Raw genomic sequence first — 18,266 nt, forward strand, 5'->3', positions numbered from 1 at the left:
AGTTGTAAATTGCAGGTGTGGGAATCAAGCCCAGTCCCTCCACATCCAGCATTCTCTCCACGGCTACTTTTTAGATTTCCAAAACATAGCACGGTTGTCTTATTAGGTTCATTTTGTTAGGTGAAATTTTATTTTTTGGGGGGGGGATAATCTCTGCAGCACATGCTTTGTAACTAAATGGAGTCTCTCACTGGGGCTTTTCTGTTTCTTCACCCACCCATTTTCAGAGCATCTGTGGCTGAATGAGGTAGAATAGATTAAAATGCAAACAAGGTTAAAATGCAAATGAATGGCCAACCTGCAGAAGCCCCTGGAATTGGGTGACCTAATCATAAACCCTATATCTATTTAAAAGAATTTTTTTTTTTTTGGTCTCGTTAAAACTGAATGAAAAAGCACCTAGAGAAACTGGATTACGTTTTGGTAGTTCGTCCTATTTAGAAAGTGTAAATTTATGCAATAACTATTCAGTTCTTGCTCAGAGGAAGCTGAGTATTCTTCTGGCTTAATAAGATTTTCAGCAACGTAGCTTTAAAATATCTGGAGAGGTCTCGCCCCTTCCAAGGTGGTCCTTGGAGATCGGCTGGGGGAGGGGGGTTTAAAGGGTGATAGAACCTATTCCTTGCATGCCCTGGGGTGCAAGGTTTTCTGCTCTGTCACAGTCCATGGTCCTGAATCTCTCGAGCCAGGAGTAGCTAAAAGCAAGTGAATGGCAACTGTCTTAGCTGCAGGAGGCAGGTAGACCTGGATTCAAATCTCTGTTGAAACTCAATTTCTAGATGACTATGAAAAAGTTGACTAAGCTCTCTAAGCCTCATATTTCTTCTCTGTAAAATGGGAATAGGGTTAATGATCCCTGCAGTATCTATTTCACAGATATGTTGTGAGGCTCAAAAAAAAAAACACTATATAAAAATATATGTATACATATATACATACATATATGTGTGTATATACAGACACACACACATACATATATATATATATATATATATATATATATATATATATATATATATATATACACACACACACACACATACATACTGCTTTATAAACTTTTAGGAGCTTTCTCTTTTTCTCCTTCCCTCTCCCTCTCTATTTCTCTGTCCTTTCTTCCCTCTCCCATTGTCTCTTCTTCTCCCTCCTCTGTTTCTCCTCTTTTCTTCCTTTCTCTCTCTGTGTCTTTCCTTTTCTCCCTTTCACATTGTCTCCCTTTCTCTCCTCATCTTCCTTTTCCTCTATTTCTTCCTCCCTCTTTCCCCTCCCTGTATCTCAATCCCTTTTTCTTTTCTCTTTTCCCTCTTCTTTTGTCTCCTCTCCTTTCTATTCCTATCAATCTTTCTCCTTCCTTCTCTCTTTCTCTCTTCCCTCCCTAGAGATAGATGTACACAGTCATATATATATATATGTATATACATATATATATGTAGATGTGGATGTAGATATGTAAATATAAACATATATATGTATATGTAGATATATAAATATTAACATATATAAATGTATTATAATAATTGTGTGTGAGGAGGGTTGGGGGGGGCACAGAATCCATACTCTTTTCACTAATTTAGGGAACTTTCAGTCTGGAACCTGCCTGCGTGGATGCACATGAGCAACTTCCTAAAGTTGAAATTTATAGAAATATATATATATATATATATTCAGAAATGAACTTAAGATATCACCTAGTCCAGTTCATGCAGTGGAAAGAACATGTATTCAGCAAAGCGATGTGTATCTTAAAGCTTGTTAAGTATCAAAAACAGGATCTGTCATCCAAACACCCAGTCCAACCCTTTCTCAGTTGGCCCATACTACCTTTCTATATTCTTTCTAAAGTCTCTTTCAACATTCAATCCTTTGATGGAGACTGACCTTGGACTAGATGGAGCCATGTTGGGAAATCTTGTACTGTTGCATCTAAGCTTAGACTTGCCTTCTTACCTTATGTTCCTCACACATTTCTCTCAGTCTCCCAACCATCTCTTCACATTTTCACAGGCTATCTGTCTTCTGTGCCTGGAATATCCTCTCTTTTCACCTGCACCTATTATAAACCTTCACTTAAACTTCACCTTCTATTTGAGACCTTTTTCATGCCTCAGCTGCTAGCATCTGTCTCCCAAAATTATCTTGTATTTATGTATGGATATGATATAATATCAGAATATTATATGTATATTTATTTTATATGTACTACATATAATATATTATATAGATATATAATATATATATATATATATATATGTAATACACACATATGTGTGTGTTTGGTCTTCTCTGATACAATGTTAGCTCCTAGTGGACAAAGGATATTTCCTTTTGCTCTGTGTACCCCCAGCACCTAACCCAGTGTCAAGCATACTCTTTCCTCATGTTTACTTCATTTATTTCTTTCAAGATCCAGCTAAAATCCCATCTTCTAAGAGAAGCCTTTTCTAATCCCCCCTTCCTTGACGGTAGTTGTTGTTTTTCTGTCATTCTGGTCATGTCCAACTCTTTGTGGTCCCATTTGAGGTTTTGTGGCAAAGATACTGAAGTGGTTTGCCATTTCCTTCTCTAGCTCATTTTACAGAATAGGAAACTGAGGTAAACAAGACTAAGTGACTTGTCCAGGGTCACACAGCTAATATCTGAAATCACATTTGAATTCAGTAGGATGAGATTTCCTGACTCCAGGCTTAATATTCTATCCACTGCAGCATCTAGCTGCCCCTTCAGAATAGTGCCTTCCCTCTAATTATTATCTCCTTTTTATCCAGTTGTTATACATGGTTGCTTTTCATGATTTCTTTCTCATTTGATTGTACTTTCTGAAGAACAGTCAGTCTTTCTCCATATCCCAGTACTATTGCCCAGTGCCTAGTAAATAGTAGACACTTAATAAATGCTTTCTATCTTATTAGGGGGGTGATCGTTGGTTCATTGCAGGCTTCATGACAATGATATTACAGTATAATTCTTTGGTTTCCTGGTTTTCTCTGATATCAGGACTCTAAGTCTGGAAAAGACCAAGGGGAACTTGTAGGAGATGCTGGTAGAGTGCTGTTGTTGATTTTTTAAAGCATCATCTGGGATTCCCTGTTATTTTCTCCTGGTGTAAGGGGTAAGGTCAGTGTTCTGCCTCGAGCCTCCTCCCTATTCACACTCCTCCCCTTCCCTCTCGCCCAGGTGAGCCGGAGTGAGATGAAGATCTGTATCCAGCAGGAGTTTGACAAGGTTCGGAAGCAGGTCTGTGAGGAGGAGCGCAAGGCTCTTCACCTAGTAGACCTCCAGGAAGCCGTGGCCACCGCTCACGTGACGGAGGTCCTGGCCGAAATCCACGTCCACATGGAGAAGTTGATGGCTGAGATGGCAGAGATCAGACACCAGCTTGACGCCTTCAATGAGCTGGCTTCCATGAAATCAGAGGTAATAGGGAGGAGAAGGTCCAGAGGGCTAGTAGCATGGGGACTGAGGCAAAAAATTGTACCATCTCTTGGCTGATGGTATCCACTTAGGTACCCAAGAGGATAATTTTTCTGTCAGGATTGAAACCCATCTTCATAGCAGAAGCTAAGAGGTCTCATAAGTATAATCTGCCCACATAAGCACGTAGGAATTATAAGATCCCAGAATCACAAATCATAGAAATTCAGGGTTTGAAGAGACCTTGGAGGTCTGCTTAGCCATTCATACCTGGCCAAGAAATCCATCTACTCTGTCCCCAACAAGGGGTCTTTGTTTGAAGCTCCCGTGGATGAAGGCACGAAATTTTGGATGGAGCTCAGATTTAGCAAGTTCAGCTTCCCCCTCCCCTCTCCATGTGATGGGTGGATTGTAACAATGGTGGGAGAGTCTTGGGTAGTTTCATGGCAGCATGAGGAGGGTTCAGGCCACTCTCCTGGTGGCCCTTTCAAGGACCTGAGTTCAAATGTGATCTCAGACACTTAACACTTCCTAGCTGTGTGACCCTGGGCAAGTCACTTAACCCCAATTGCCTCAGGAAAAAAAATAGCTATGGTTCTTGTTATTATTATTAGTGTTATTACTATTAATAATAATAATAGCTATAGTTATTGTTACTATTAGTTATGATGATGATGAAGATGTTGGAAGAGTGCAGCTTTAAGTGAGATTTAAAGCCTCATTGATGTAAAGGGACCTTTAAGAGTCACACAATTAGTATCTGAGACTGGACTTGAATTCAGGTCTTCTTGCTTAGCAGGTGACCACTCTGTGTGATATGCATTCAGGAGTAAAGCCAGAATCAGCTAGAAATGTAATAGGATAGTATTCAGTAAAATAAATAAAAATGCAATCCAACATAGATAATGTTAATATGTGGTTTTCTGGGTCACTGTGTTGGGCAGGGTTCCTTATGGATGGTCTAATGGCCTCCTTTCCTTTTGAGTTTGGTCTCAGCCCCCTCGCTCTAGTCTCACAGTAGAATGATGATGAGATTGTTTTTAAAATGAAGCTTTCTGTTCTAGCTTGGGAATCAGAACCCCAGGTCCTAGCTTGTTCTTTCTATTCTCCCTCAAACTAGCAAGTAGTTCCCCCCATCCTCTACATCTGTTTCCACATCTGAAAAATGAGAGCTTTGGATGAAGTGACCTTATTTTCTCATCGATTTAGAACTGGCAAGTGTTAATATCATTTAGTTTGCCTTTCTCCTTGCACAGAAGAAGAAACTGAGGGCCAGGAAGGGCCGGAGTTTTGCCCAAGGTCATCCCATAGGCCCTTTGAGATTGTGGGATTCCCACAGATTTTCATCAGCCTCTCTTTTTTTCTTTAGTCATCCTTTTAAAGAACCCAGTTCTTCCCTAACATTAGGCATCCATTTAGGGTCTCCCCATTGCTTGTTAACCCAGTTTGAATCTCTCTTAGCCAGGGAGGGGTGAGAAAACCCTCAGGAGCCTGCTATGCATAAAATAAGCCATTAGTAACAATAAGCAGCGTTTAGCTGGCAAAGGCCTCCACAATAAACTGGTGTGCCTAATGGCCTCCTGTTCCAGCCAATCTGGTAACTCATTGGTCAGAGCAAATTTCCTCCACGTCTCATGTACTCAATGGAGAAATTCAACAAAGACTCCAGAATGGGTTTATTAATCCTGTTCTTTCAGGGAATCTTATTTTCCTATGGTGTAATAGAGGATTAAAAATATTGCCAGCATTGTGAATCCTATTAAAAGGGGGCAGGGTTTGTGTATGTGTTTGCATGTGTGTGCATGTGTGTATGTGTATATGTATCTGTATGTGTGTGTCTATGCATGTCAGGATACACATGTGTGTAAGTGCAAAGGCATGTGTGTATATATGTGTTTGTATGTGAATTGTATGAGTCTATGTGTATGTGTTTATGTTCGTGTGTGTAAGTGTGTATGGCATTAGAAGAGAAAATATGGATATATATTTAAGTATATGTTATACATAACTTATAATAAGAATGTGAGTATTATTTTATGCATTAGTATAATTATATTATAATAAAATCAAGGATTCGTAACTTGGGTCCATGAACTTGTTATTTTAAATGTCTTGATAACGGTATACAAATAGAATTTATAGTTTCCTTTGTAATCTTACGTATGTTTTCTTATTCATTTAAAAATCTTCTGAGAAGGGCTGCATAGGTTTTTCCAGGTTTACTCTGTGTGTGTGTGTGTGTGTGTGTGTGTGTGTGTGTGTGCATGCTCGCACGCACATTCCCCTTCATAGTTTCCTTTAGAAAGGTATTGTGGGAATAGTGGATAAAGAACCATCCTTGGAACAAAGAAAACTTGCTATGAAGTCCTGCCTTTCACATTTTGGGCTGATTCTGAAGAAGTCATTTTCCGTCTCCACGGCCCAAGTAACTCCCCATGACTCTAAGTGGCAGAGAAATGGCCAAGCTGAGACCAATGAGGCGTACAGAGGGATCATCACCTTTCTGTTCCTGGAAGCCAAATTCACTTTTTTGGTTCCTAAACCGCCAAAACATGTTGAGCTTGTAGTCCACTAAAACCCCAAGATCTTTTTTAAACAGCAACAGCAGCAGCAACAGCAGCAGCAGAAACAAAAATGTTGTCTATTCATTCTTCTTCTACTTTATAATTGAAGAAATTATTTTTTGTACCCAAGTGTGAGAGTTTACATTTGTTCCAATTAAATGTGAGCTCATTAGACTCAGCCCTCAGATCCTTTTGGGTCTTGATTGTTATCCAGAATGTCCCCTGTAGATTTGACAAGCACACTATCTACGTCCTATCTCAGTGGCTGATTATAATGTTACATATTATAATATATGTTATATATTATAATGCTCAAGACCAAGCACAGATCCCCTAGATGATATTGAACCATTTTACTCAGGGCATAATTAAGTTCTGAATTTATCTGATTCTATCATCATGCAATCCATATTTCTGCATCTTCTCTGCACAACAATAAGAAAGTACACTCATATGAGGCACTTACTGTTTACCAGGCACTGTACAGATAGTATCTCATTTGATCTTCACAACAACCTTGGGACATAAGTGCTATGCTATTATTAACTCCATTTTACAGTTAGAGAAATAGGGAGACAAAGAAGAAGTGGCTTGCCCAAGTTCACACAGCTAGTGAGTGTCTGAGGCTAGACTCCAACTCAAGTTTTCTTGACTCCAGGCCCAGAACTTTGTTCTTTGCTGCCTACTGGCTTTGAGCCAGTTCTCTCTCTACAATGATACCCTGCCTTTCATATATTCACATATTTGTGGCATGGAGGGATGGATAGATAGATAGATAGATAGATAGATAGATAGATAGATAGACAGACTATTTTCCAAGGGATGTTTTGCGCCTTCTCGTGAAGGTGCTGGGGTTTCACGCCAGAGGGATCCCCAGAGCTGGGGGGGGGGTCCCATCTCGATCGGCTCCGGGAGAAAGCAGCACCGAGCCCAGCTTGGGTTAAGGGGCGAGCCGTCTCCGCCAGGCTGCTCATGGGCCCTGCTGCCGTTGACAGAGGGAGACAGACAGAGAGACAGACAGAAACACACAGAGACACAGAGACAGAGACAGAGAGACAGAGACAGAGAGACAGAGACAGAGACAGACAGAAACAGACAGAGACACAGAGACAGAGACAGAGACAGACAGAGAGACAGACAGAAACAGACAGAGACACAGAGACAGAGACAGAGAGACAGAGACAAAAACAGAGACAGAAAGAGACACAGACAGAGAGACAGAGAGGCAGACACAGAGAGAGACATAGACAGAGACACAGACAGAGACAGAGAGATAGACACAGAAAGACGGAGACAGAGACAGACAGATAGAGAGAAAAAGAGAGACAGAGACAGACAGAGAGGTACAGAGAGACAGAGATACCCAGACACACACACAAACAAAGAGACAGAAGAGAGAGAGACTCACACAGAGAGAAACCATCCCTGGGTGATCAAGAGTGTGGAGAATCACTGAGAAATCAATGACATTCAAGGATGTGACTGAGAAAATTAAACAGGAAGAAAGGAAACAGACTTCACTCAAGGGAACTTGTTTTGATGGATGATGCTGGTAAGGGTGTGCTAGAAAATATTTAATAACCAGTTTTCAAAAAAAATTCAACATACCCACAACAATTTTTACATCTAATTATTTTATTTTTTCTCAATTACATGGAAACAAAATTTTGATATTCTTTTTTTTTTTTTAATTTTGAATCCCAGTTTCTTTCCTTCCATCCTTCCTCTCCCCTTTCTATGAGAAGGCAAGCAGTTTGATATAGTGTGTATGTGTGCATCATGTAAAATATTGCCATATTAGCCATGTACAACACACTTTTAAGTTTAATCCATATTGTTAACATTTTTTTTTCAGTTTTCCTCCCTATTGGCTGCTGGAGAGCTAGAGGAACACTGTCTCCCTTGAGCTTCTAACTCCTGAATACTCTCTGCCTCTTGCAGGGAAGAGAATTAGCATGGATACTAGAAAGAATAATAATAAATAATAATAATAATAATAATAGATTTGTAAAAAAAAACCCTTTATATAATATTGTCTCACTTGTCCTCACAATAACCCTGTCAGATGGTTACTTCTATTAATTATCACCATTTTACAGATAAGAAACCTGAGGCTAAGAGATCTGCCCAAGTTATATGGTGTTTCAGTTGAGATTTGAATTCAGAGTTTCTTGATTCCAGTCTCCATTCTACAGATGAGGAAATGAGGCAAAGACTGTTAACTGACTTGCTCAGGGTCACACAACTTGTAGTGTCCGAGGCTGGATTTGAACTCACAGATATGAGTCTCTGGGCATCTAAGCCCAGTGCTCTGTGCACGATGGCACCCCCTGGCTGTCCAGGACCATCTGCAACATGCATTCTAGCTCAATTGTTTTGTGAAATCTGGAGATCGGGAATGTTGGAGATTCATCCTCCTTAAATTCTACTTTGATCAGTTCAGAATAAATAAATAAAGGAATAAATGAATGAAAAAGCATTTCTTAAATATTTACTGTATTCTAAGTACCATAATAAACTCTCAAAATACAAATTTTAAAAAGTAAAAAAAAAAAAAAGTCCATCCTCTCAAGAATACTCTCATTGGGTGAAGTTAGGCAGGTGTATAGAGCACTGGACCTGGAGTTAAGAAGACTCCTCTTCCCAAGTTCAAATCTAGCATCAGACACTTACTAGCTGTGTGACCCTGGGCAAGTCACTTAACCCTATTTGTCTTGGTTTTATCATCTGTCCCTTAATGTGAGCTGGAGAAGGAAATGGCAAAGCACTCCAATATCTCTGCCAAGAAATTCCTTACTGGGCTCACAAAGAGTCAGACATGACTGAATAGCAACCATAAAAAGAGAAAGTTGACCAGAGATCCTATGGATGAAGCAGCAGGGCAGACAGCAAGGTCCAAGAGCATTTAGTCCACTTCAGGAACTTAGATGGAAACTCCCCATGGGTCATCAAGGCATACAGGCAGGGCAGAAACCTTCAATGGCTCACTATTGCCTGTCATATCTTACCTAGGACCGATCTAATTTGACTGTACTGTCCCTCAATAATAGGACCCCCTGACTCACACTTCCTGCTGACAAAGGTCTTTTTTCAATACCCCATAATCATCCTCCAGTCAGCGAAGGGGAGGGGGTACTATGGTAGAAAGGACACCAGACTTGAATTTGAATCTTACTTGTAGCAAGATGTGTGTCCATGGGGAAGCTCATTCAGGCAGGGCCATTGGAGCAAGATTTCAGAAGCTTGTGACTGTCAAAATCGAATTAGGTTTAAACTTAATTATAGAGACAAAGGGGAGACACAGTATATTTTTCAGAAAGGCGGTGGGGATGACCTGATCACAGCAAATTTGAAAACTTGTTTGGGCAGCAGTAGAAAGTATCTATGTTAGAGGGAATAGACTGGAGGCAGGAGAAGCGGTCAGGGGCTGTTCGAAGTGTCTAGACAAGATGTTCAAAAGGAAGTAAGAAACAGGACTGGAGTCTGGGCCAGAGGTAGGAAATGCAGATATAGATTTGAGAATCATCTCTGTAGGAGTGATAATTGAAACCATGAGAGTAGATGAGATCACCAAAGGAGATAGTTGTAAAGACAGAAAAGAAAAGGGCCTGGGAATAGAAGGTTTGGGGGAAATCCATCATTTTTAAGGGGCAGGAGGAAACTTTCTCAAAAGAGATAAAGAAGGAAAAAGAAATAGGAGGAAAACCATGAATCTCGTGGAAACTTAGGTAGAAGAAAGGTACTGAATAAATAATAGTCATCTAATAAAAGAGGGGTGAATTCTTTGGGTCCCTGATTATAGCTCACAGGATAAATTTATGAAATAGATCTGCTAGGTCTCTGGAAAAAAATGAAGGGAAAATGTTTGTTGGTGATAGTTTCTGAGGACTTGGAAGATTAGTACATCTGAAATATTAACATCCACTTTCCTTGTCTATAGAAAATTTGACAAGGGCAAATGATACAGCAGAAAGGATTTAAATAATGTAGGAAAAATTCAATTCAACAAGGATTTTTCCCACTTCCTTTTGCTTATTTATCTATTTTTCTAATATATTTTATTTATTTCATTATTTCCCAATTACATTTTTTCAAAAAAGAACATTTCTTTAAAAAAAATAGTTTCAAATCTTTTTTCCTCCTTCCCTCTATTCCTTGAGAAGGCAAACAATATATAAATTAGACATGTGAAATCATGTGAAACATATTTTCAAGAAAACACATACACGTGTGTACATGCACAATACACACAGAAAATCGAGAACAATCAAGAAAGTGAAAAAGTGTGCTGCGATCTGCACTCAGAATTCATTAATTCTCTCTTTGGAAGCAAGAATTGTAGAGTCTATTGCCAAGATTCTATTCATTTTCCATCCATCCACGTATTACCCAGTGTAGCCAATGTGACTGTGCATCCCTCCATGTCTGGTGGTGGTCCTAGAAAGTGTGCTAGGCCTTAGATGTCCAAAGGCCCTTGAGCTAGTAGTACTTGAGGTTCTGTCATGTGCCATTTACCTTTCTATGCCCTTGGTCTCTTCTGATGGCTGCTCATTCTCCTTCCATCTCTTAAGAAAAAGCCTATTGGACTAAGGTAGCCATTTTTCTTATCCTAGTTCTCTTCTTCCCCCTTCTTTTTCTCTTTGTGCTTTCTCCCTTGGACCTAGAAAGGAATTTAGAGATGATCTAATTCAACTCTTTAGTCTTACAAATGAGGAACCTGAAGCCTAGAAAGAGCAGTAACTTGCTTAAAAAATGACATCAGGAGGAGTTCTAGCAAACAAACAACAGAAACACATGGAAATCAAGTAGTTTTATGGCTTCTCCTTGACCCCTTCTGCAAAAATCATTATTGATAAATTCCCAAGGCAAAGGAAACGCCTAACCACAAATAGGATTTGTTCTATCTACACAAGGAAATTTCTATAAAGTATCTGCTATTCTCCATGGCTACTATATACTTAAACAACCCAAGTGATTTAAAACTTGTGTTGAATTTTAATGACATCATAGATAGTCAGGTAGTTTGTAGGTGATGTAAGAGCCTCTTGCTAAATTAGTTCTCTAAAATTTGAAGGAAGCTTCTAAGCAATCAATGAATCAATAATTAAACACCTATGAGACGCAATGGGATGCAGTGGATAGAGTATTGGACTTGGAATGAGGAAGCTCAGATCTCAAGTCTCCTTTGTAAAACATCTGGCTATTGGATACGGGGCAGATCAATGATCTGGACCAATTGTGTCAAAGTAGGAACCGGGTGGCCAAGCCATACATAAAGATTCCTGTCAGTCACATATTGCTTCAGAAGGCCACAGATTAATATTTTCTATGTTTTATTGTATTTTTGCTTATTTTATTTCAAATTATGGCTTAATCTAGTTCTGGCTGCACTGAGGAATTTTGCAGGCTGATGTGGCCCCAGGCAGTGTGTTTAGTACCCCTTTTTCTAGAAGACTCTCTAAAACTCTGCAAAGAAGGAGCCAGTGTACATTACTAAAAAAGCATTTCTGTAGCTGAGAGTTCCCTCTATCAGAGAAGTCACAGGTATAATCTGTTGAGATTGTTCCTGGTAACTAACTACCAGTCTAGCAGCCTCTTTCCCCTCTAATTTCCAGCTTGCCAACTATTTATAGTGCTAAAGAAAAGAGTTTGGGAATTGTTTGTTTTCTGAGTGAGCTGTTCTTTTGGTTTTAGACCTGAATTTTGCTAGGAAAAAGCCCAGCCTTTTTTTTTTTTTTTTGTCTTTGGTGAACCACCCACATTTGGGGGAGGGAATGGGGGGAGAAACATGCTTTCTTTAGACCCACTCATCTAGTATAGCCCAGATGGAGGAAATGAAGGATGCTTTGTCACCCACCCAAGCGGATGGGTGAGCTCCTCCAGGGGAAGACTGGAGAGCTAGATGAAAAATCTCTCTCAGGAAAGGATCCCAAGGGGAAAAGTCGTGTAATCACTTTGGAGCCCCAGGAGAATCTGATGTGATAATTGAAAGTACTAAGAGTGGACTGCTGGAAGAAATAATAACCACGGTTTGGAAGTTTTTTTTAAGTGATAAAGAGAATATTTTATAGAAATGTTTCCTTTTTCTTTAAGCTATGTTCTTTCAGAGTTGCAAAAGACTAAAGGTTATCTACTTTATATTCTCCCTGAAAGTAGCATCCCTTATTTTTGTTTATTTATTAAATTTTTTTCTCCAATTAGGAAAGTGTATATATATATATATATATTTTTTTTTCATTTCCATCTTCTTCCCCACCTAGCATTGAAAACAAAAAAAGTAAACCTTTGCAACAAATATGCAGAGTCAAGCAAAAATAAATCCCCACATTGGCCATGTCAAAAAAATCTATCTCATTCTGTACCCTGTACTCAGACCTAACCAGGAATCACCAGACTTTGCTTAAACACCTTTAATAGAGGAGTTCACTTTCTGACAGGGTTCTAACTGTTAGGAAAGCTAAAGTCAGCCTCTTGGCAGTTTGTGTCCAGTGCCTCACATGGAGTCAACATATGCAGATAAACTAAAACTGAAGTAGGTTCCACCCTCAAAAAGTTGATATTCTAGCAGATAATCAAAGACAACTGTCATGTCCCCATCAAGTCTTGCCCTTCCTCTCTTCCTTTCCTTTCTTTCCCCTTCCTTTTTCTTCCCTTCCCAGTCCCCTTCCCTTCCCAGTCTCCTTCCCTTTCCTTGCCTTGCCTTCACTTCCCTTCCCTTCCCTTTCATTCCCAGTTACCTTCCTTTCCCTTTCCTTCCCTTTCTTTCCCTTCCTTCCCTTACTTTCCCTTCCTTCCCTTCACTTCTATTTCCAGTTCCCTTCCCTTCCCAGTCCCCTTCCCTTCCCTTCCCTTGCTTTCCCTTCTCTTCCTTTCCCTTTCCTTTCATTCCCACTTCCCTTCCTTTCCCTTCCCTTCCCTTCCCAGTCTCCTTCCCTTTCCTTGCCTTGCCTTCTCTTCCCTTTCCTTCCCTGTCTTTCTCTTCCTTCCCTTCCCTTCTATGTCCAGTTCCCTTCCCTTCCCAGGGCCCTTCCCTTCCCCTTTTCCTTCTCTTCCTTGCTCCTTCCCTTCCTTTCTATTCTCTTCCTTCCCTTCCTTAACTGGTCTTCATTTTTCTTAGCATCCTGGGTCATCTACTCCAGATAGATTCCATTTTGTTAATATTCTTCTTCAAATTGCACCTGGAGACTTAACCCATTATTCCAAGTATGATATGATTAGAAGAGAAGATTTCACAGAAATACAAAGTGTCAGGGTTGGAAGGGACCTCAGAAGCCTTCTAATCTGACTCATTCAGCATCTCTAATAATGAGTCATTTACCCATCATATGAAAACCTCTCCCAGGAAGACCCCTCCTTATTGATCCCACCAGACTGTGGTGAATTTATCTGCTCCCTCATCCTGGACACTTTGCCTCTTTTATAAAGGGAGCAGACCGTGTTTAACATATATTGGATTATTTGCCATTTAGGGCAATGGGTGGGGCAAGGGAGGGAAAATATTTGGAACACAAGGTTTTTCAGGGGTGAATGTTGAAAATTATCTATGCATAGATTTTGAAAATAAAATGCTTTAATTAAAAAATAAAAAGGGAGCAGAGCATAGTGGAAAGAACATTGCAGTTGGAGCCTCCATATTCTGGACAAGTCACTTCTATCTTTTTCATCTGTAAAATGGAGCTGGTATGGGCAGGACCTACCACAGGGGCTAGAGTGGATAGAGAGTTGGGCCTGGATTCAGTGAGACCTGAGTTCAAATGTAGCCTCAGATACTCATCGGCTATGTGACTCTGGATGTCATCTCAAGTTTGTCTCCCTCGATTTCCTGAACTGTAAAGTGGGAATAATAGTAGCACCTCCCCTCCAGGGTTGTTGTGAAGATCAAATAAGATAATCTTTATAAAGTGCTTAGCTGGTACATAGAAGGCACTAAATAAATGCTAACCACTATTACGGAGCCTTTGAGACACTTAAATACCAGAATAATGTCAAGTGCTTTGTAAACTTTCAAGCCCTGTACAAATGTCAGTTATTATTTTAATGAACGTGGGCCAAGATGATGTTAGCATTTACAGAGTAGCATCCCTAGCTCTTGCTTGAGCTTCTCCCAGACCCTGATTCTATTTTATTTTATTATTTTACTTTATTTTATTAATTTTATAATCATAACATTTTTTGACAGTACATGTGCATAGGTAATTTTTTACAACATTATCCCTTGTACTCCCTTCTGTTCCGAATTTTTCCTCTCCTTCCCTCCACCCTTTTCCCTAGATGGTAGGCATTCCCATACATATTAAATATGTTATAGCCCTGATTCTATTTTAACTAATAGTTATTTCTATGCATGACTTCTCTCCCAGATCAAAGACAACATATAATTTCATCTTTGTATCCATCATGCTTCCCGCATTCTTTGTATACAGTGGACACTTGGATTTTTTTTAACTGAATTGAATTTTTAAAATTGTTTTCTCTTCTGATAGAATAGAAAATCTTAAATCAAGGGAAGCAGGAGTAATATTTGATTTTTTCTTTGTATTCCTAATGCATCCTACATTCTTTGTACACAGTAGGCATTTAATCTTTTTAAACTGAATTGAATATTTTAAATTGTTTCTCCTGGTAGAATATCAACTCTTTGAGGGTGGAACCTACTTCAGTTTTAGTTTATCTGCAATATATAACATAATTCCTGGGACATAGTAGGTGTTGAATAAATGCTTACTGATTCAACTAAATTGGACTGGATTGACTTAGATTGAATTAAATTTTGATTTTGAAATCATGGAATCTTAGGCCTGGAAAGGACCTTTGCAGTCATCTAATCCTGCTACCCTTACTCTATAATCAGAGGGGGAAGGGGTATAGTGATCAGAACCCTAACTTAAAGACAAGAAGACCTGAGTTCAAATCCACCCTGAGACATTTACTAGCAGCAATCCTGGACAAATCATTATGCCTCAGTTTCTTCATCCATGAAATGGGGTTGATAATAATAGCACCTGTCTCTCAGAGTTGTTATAAGAACAAAATGAGGAAATATTTATAAAATACTAGCAAACCCAAAAGCACCAAATATAGATGTTATTATTTGCTCAGCCATAAAATGAAAGGGGTTGGATTCTAAGGTGTCTCCCAGCTCTAAATTTCTCTTGGAAGAGCAAATGACAAATAACAAAGCTTGTAGGATCCAGTGCTTCAGTTGGGCTAGAACCCAGATTTCTCGAGGTCTGTTTCAATGGCTGTGCTTCTGCTTAGGGAGTTGACCCCTTGGAGTTTGGAGAGAAATGCTAGACAGGGAAGGGAATGAATCTCTGAGAAGAACAGCTGGCTGCTCTTGCTGTTGGCCAACTACTACATCAGCTCTATTGTTCCTGGGCATCTTTAAGCTCCATGAGCTGCCGAAATGACAAGGCACAGACTGGCATTTAGTGCCATTTCCTCCCGGGCTCTCTGCTAGGTCTGGCCATCCAGTCAACCAATCCACAAATTCTTATTAGGTGCCTGCTTTGTGCCAGCACCATGCTAAGTGATAGTTCCAACTCTCAAGGAGTTCACAGTTTAATGGGGGAGACAATATGTAAACATCCATGAACCAACAAGATATATCTAGAATAAATTGGAGATAATCAACAGTGGGAAGGCAGCAGCTTTAAGGGGAATGAGGAAAGGTTTCCTATAGAAGAAAGGGTTTTAGCTGGGATTTGAGGGAAACCAGGAGGCAGAGATGGAGAGGGAGAGCGCTCTGTGCTTGAGAACCAAGGAAAATATCTGGAGAAGGAGTTTCTCATTTAAGGAACATCTGGGAGGCCATGTCATTAGACAGGAGAGTAAAGTGGGTGTGGAATGGCTGTTTAAGGAATAAGCTGATTTTGGGAAGGTGGGAAGGAGCCAGATTTTGAGCAGGTCAGACATCTTAATTAGCCTTTCCCTCAGTCCCCTGAACCCTGCAGTGGATATTTTTTATATATTAGGTGTCTTCTCATTCTCTTATACTAAAGGAAGTCCATGACAGTGCCTGGCACATAGTAGGTACCTAATAAGCATTGATTGATTGATAGTGGGAGGAGGGATGCAATGGAGGGAGAGAAGAAGAAAACAGGAATCTGTCTCCTGCTGCAATTCTGACCCTGCTGGTGTTTCTGTTTTTCTTTCAGATCAGAGATGAAGAATTCAGGTAGGAACATATATATATATATTTTTTTCTTTTTTTCTTTTTATAGTCTCTTCCTTCTGGAGAGCTGAGGTGCAGTGACATCTGAGGCCTCTTAATGCCCCATGAAATGTGGACAACCTAGAAAAGGCACAGAAATGGAATCACCACCCTAAGCCCTGGGCTTTAAAAATCTTATTTCCTAAGAATTCATCTCCCTTCCCACTCACATCAGTCCACTCCTCGTGCCCTTCAAGGAAAGACAGATTTAAAAGTAGGCCAGAGGGTAACTTGGTTCTATTTTTCTGCACATTGTCTGTGCTTTGTGAAGTATGGCAGACACCAAATTTAAATTATAATTAACTTATCTGATGGCCTGAACGGAATTAATCTCTGCATTGTTACTTCTGGTTTGGGAGTAGATTGTTTCACTAATGAGCTGCTGAGCCTATATTCTTTATTTTGGACCCGATACATGTTTGAGTCGGATTCATTACACCTATGAAATAATGTGTTGGGTAAGTATGAAAAAGGACATTTGTACAGGGGAGAAGATGCTTAGCCAAGCCTGAATCCCGCCTCTGTGGGCTGGATTTAAAAAGCAGCCATTTAATTAGGGGGAAGCAATATGTGGTCCTGAGAAGAAGGTTCACCTGCTCCTGTGTCTTGGCTTGTGGGGTTGAGTTAAAAAGGGGCATTTAGTGCATCATGGTACAGTGTGCAATAGAGTACTGGATTTGGAGCCAGAAGACCTGAGTTCATATTACATAAGTGACTCTGAATGAATCATTCCATCTCTACCAAATGGATAAAATGACTTCAAAAGCCCATATCTCACTAGATCTTACTATTTCAGCTTTGTAGGCATTGGGGCCCTTAATTTCCTTATGATTCACTTGATTTAAGATCAGGAAGTAAACACAGGACCTGAGACCCTACAGTGACAGTATTAACTAAGCAGAGGGTACTGGTTTGGGCCAAATGCCATGTGCTCTCCAGATGGCCCCAGCCACCTCCAAGGCTCATAAACTGTTAGGGCTGCAAGGGATCGTACTTTCTCCAAACATTCAAACTGGGGATAAGATTAGAGAAAGGATCTGTGAACTATTTTTAAATAAAAAAATTAATAATTATTTTAATAAAATTGATTTCCTTTGTTATACTAAGTATTTAATGCATTTTAAAAACCTGATTTTTAGGAGTCCAAAATTTTGTCAGACTGCCAAAGGGGTCCAAGATAAAAAACAAACAACCCCCCCAGGAATGAATAAATAAAGATCAGAGCAGGCCATACATAATTATCATCTTATAGAACTTAACAGTGGGAGGGTTGTTGTAGTTAGCAAATGATTTCTAGAGTCTTATATGACCTGCAGGCCGGATGGTCCCCACCCTTGGATTAGAAGATCTTTAAGACCAAGAAAGGGCCAATAATTTGCTTATGATTGATGCTAAAGCCCAAATTGAAGATTAGGATATAAAAATAATAATAATGAGGGAAAGGAAAGGGGAACCCCACTTCTTGGTGCATAGATAATCAGATAATCCCATAAGGTGCAAAGTCCTTGTAAATGAATTTACAGGCCCGAAAACCTAGATTGATAAATAAGAGGTTTATTGTACAAATTTGGAAGTAAAGCTCAGTTAGAAAGACACCAGGGCCAGAGGTGGCCGCTGGGCGGGCAGGAACCCTTACATGGCCAGAAGGATAGCATGTGTTGGGGGAAAGGGCTCCTGCAAGGAGAGAGCTCTTTTATACCTAAAGGGGATTGTGGGTGGTACCCCAAGTTCTTGGTGGGCTTTTCAGATAGTCAGATCTGGTGGGGGCTGGGGGAAGCTGAGCTGATAGTGGGGGCTGGGCCCGGATATTCAAAAGGGTGCTTTTGACCAGGATTTGTGAATCAAATTCAGCCATGGGGGTTGGGCAATTAGAAAGGAATCTTAAAGGGACCTCAACCCATATCAATAATACAATTAAGTATCTTTGAACAGCTTTTAAATCACTTTCTCATATTTGAGCCTTATAAGTCTGTGAGGTAGGCTGGGCATTGCATTTCAGGACAGTTGCCATAAACTAGAGAGCATCCAGGGGAGGACAAATCATGAACAGGGAGGGGCTTCTCTAGTCCATATCCTAT

General features: G+C 39.9%; 1 protein-coding gene across 3 annotated transcripts in view; it reads left to right on the forward strand.

Moving 5' to 3' along the window:
• Positions 1-18,266, forward strand: part of TRIM44 (tripartite motif containing 44) — a 173,754-nt gene that overhangs the window by 61,515 nt on the left and 93,973 nt on the right. For all 3 annotated transcript variants that reach the window (XM_074276192.1, XM_074276191.1, XM_074276193.1), the window contains exons 3-4: positions 3,175-3,414; positions 16,133-16,152. In XM_074276192.1, coding sequence (XP_074132293.1) covers positions 3,175-3,414; positions 16,133-16,152 — 260 coding nt within the window. The remainder of the gene's footprint in view (positions 1-3,174; positions 3,415-16,132; positions 16,153-18,266) is intronic.

This window comes from Sminthopsis crassicaudata, chromosome 6 (genome assembly GCF_048593235.1).
Source record: "Sminthopsis crassicaudata isolate SCR6 chromosome 6, ASM4859323v1, whole genome shotgun sequence".
Lineage (NCBI taxonomy): Eukaryota > Metazoa > Chordata > Mammalia > Dasyuromorphia > Dasyuridae > Sminthopsis > Sminthopsis crassicaudata.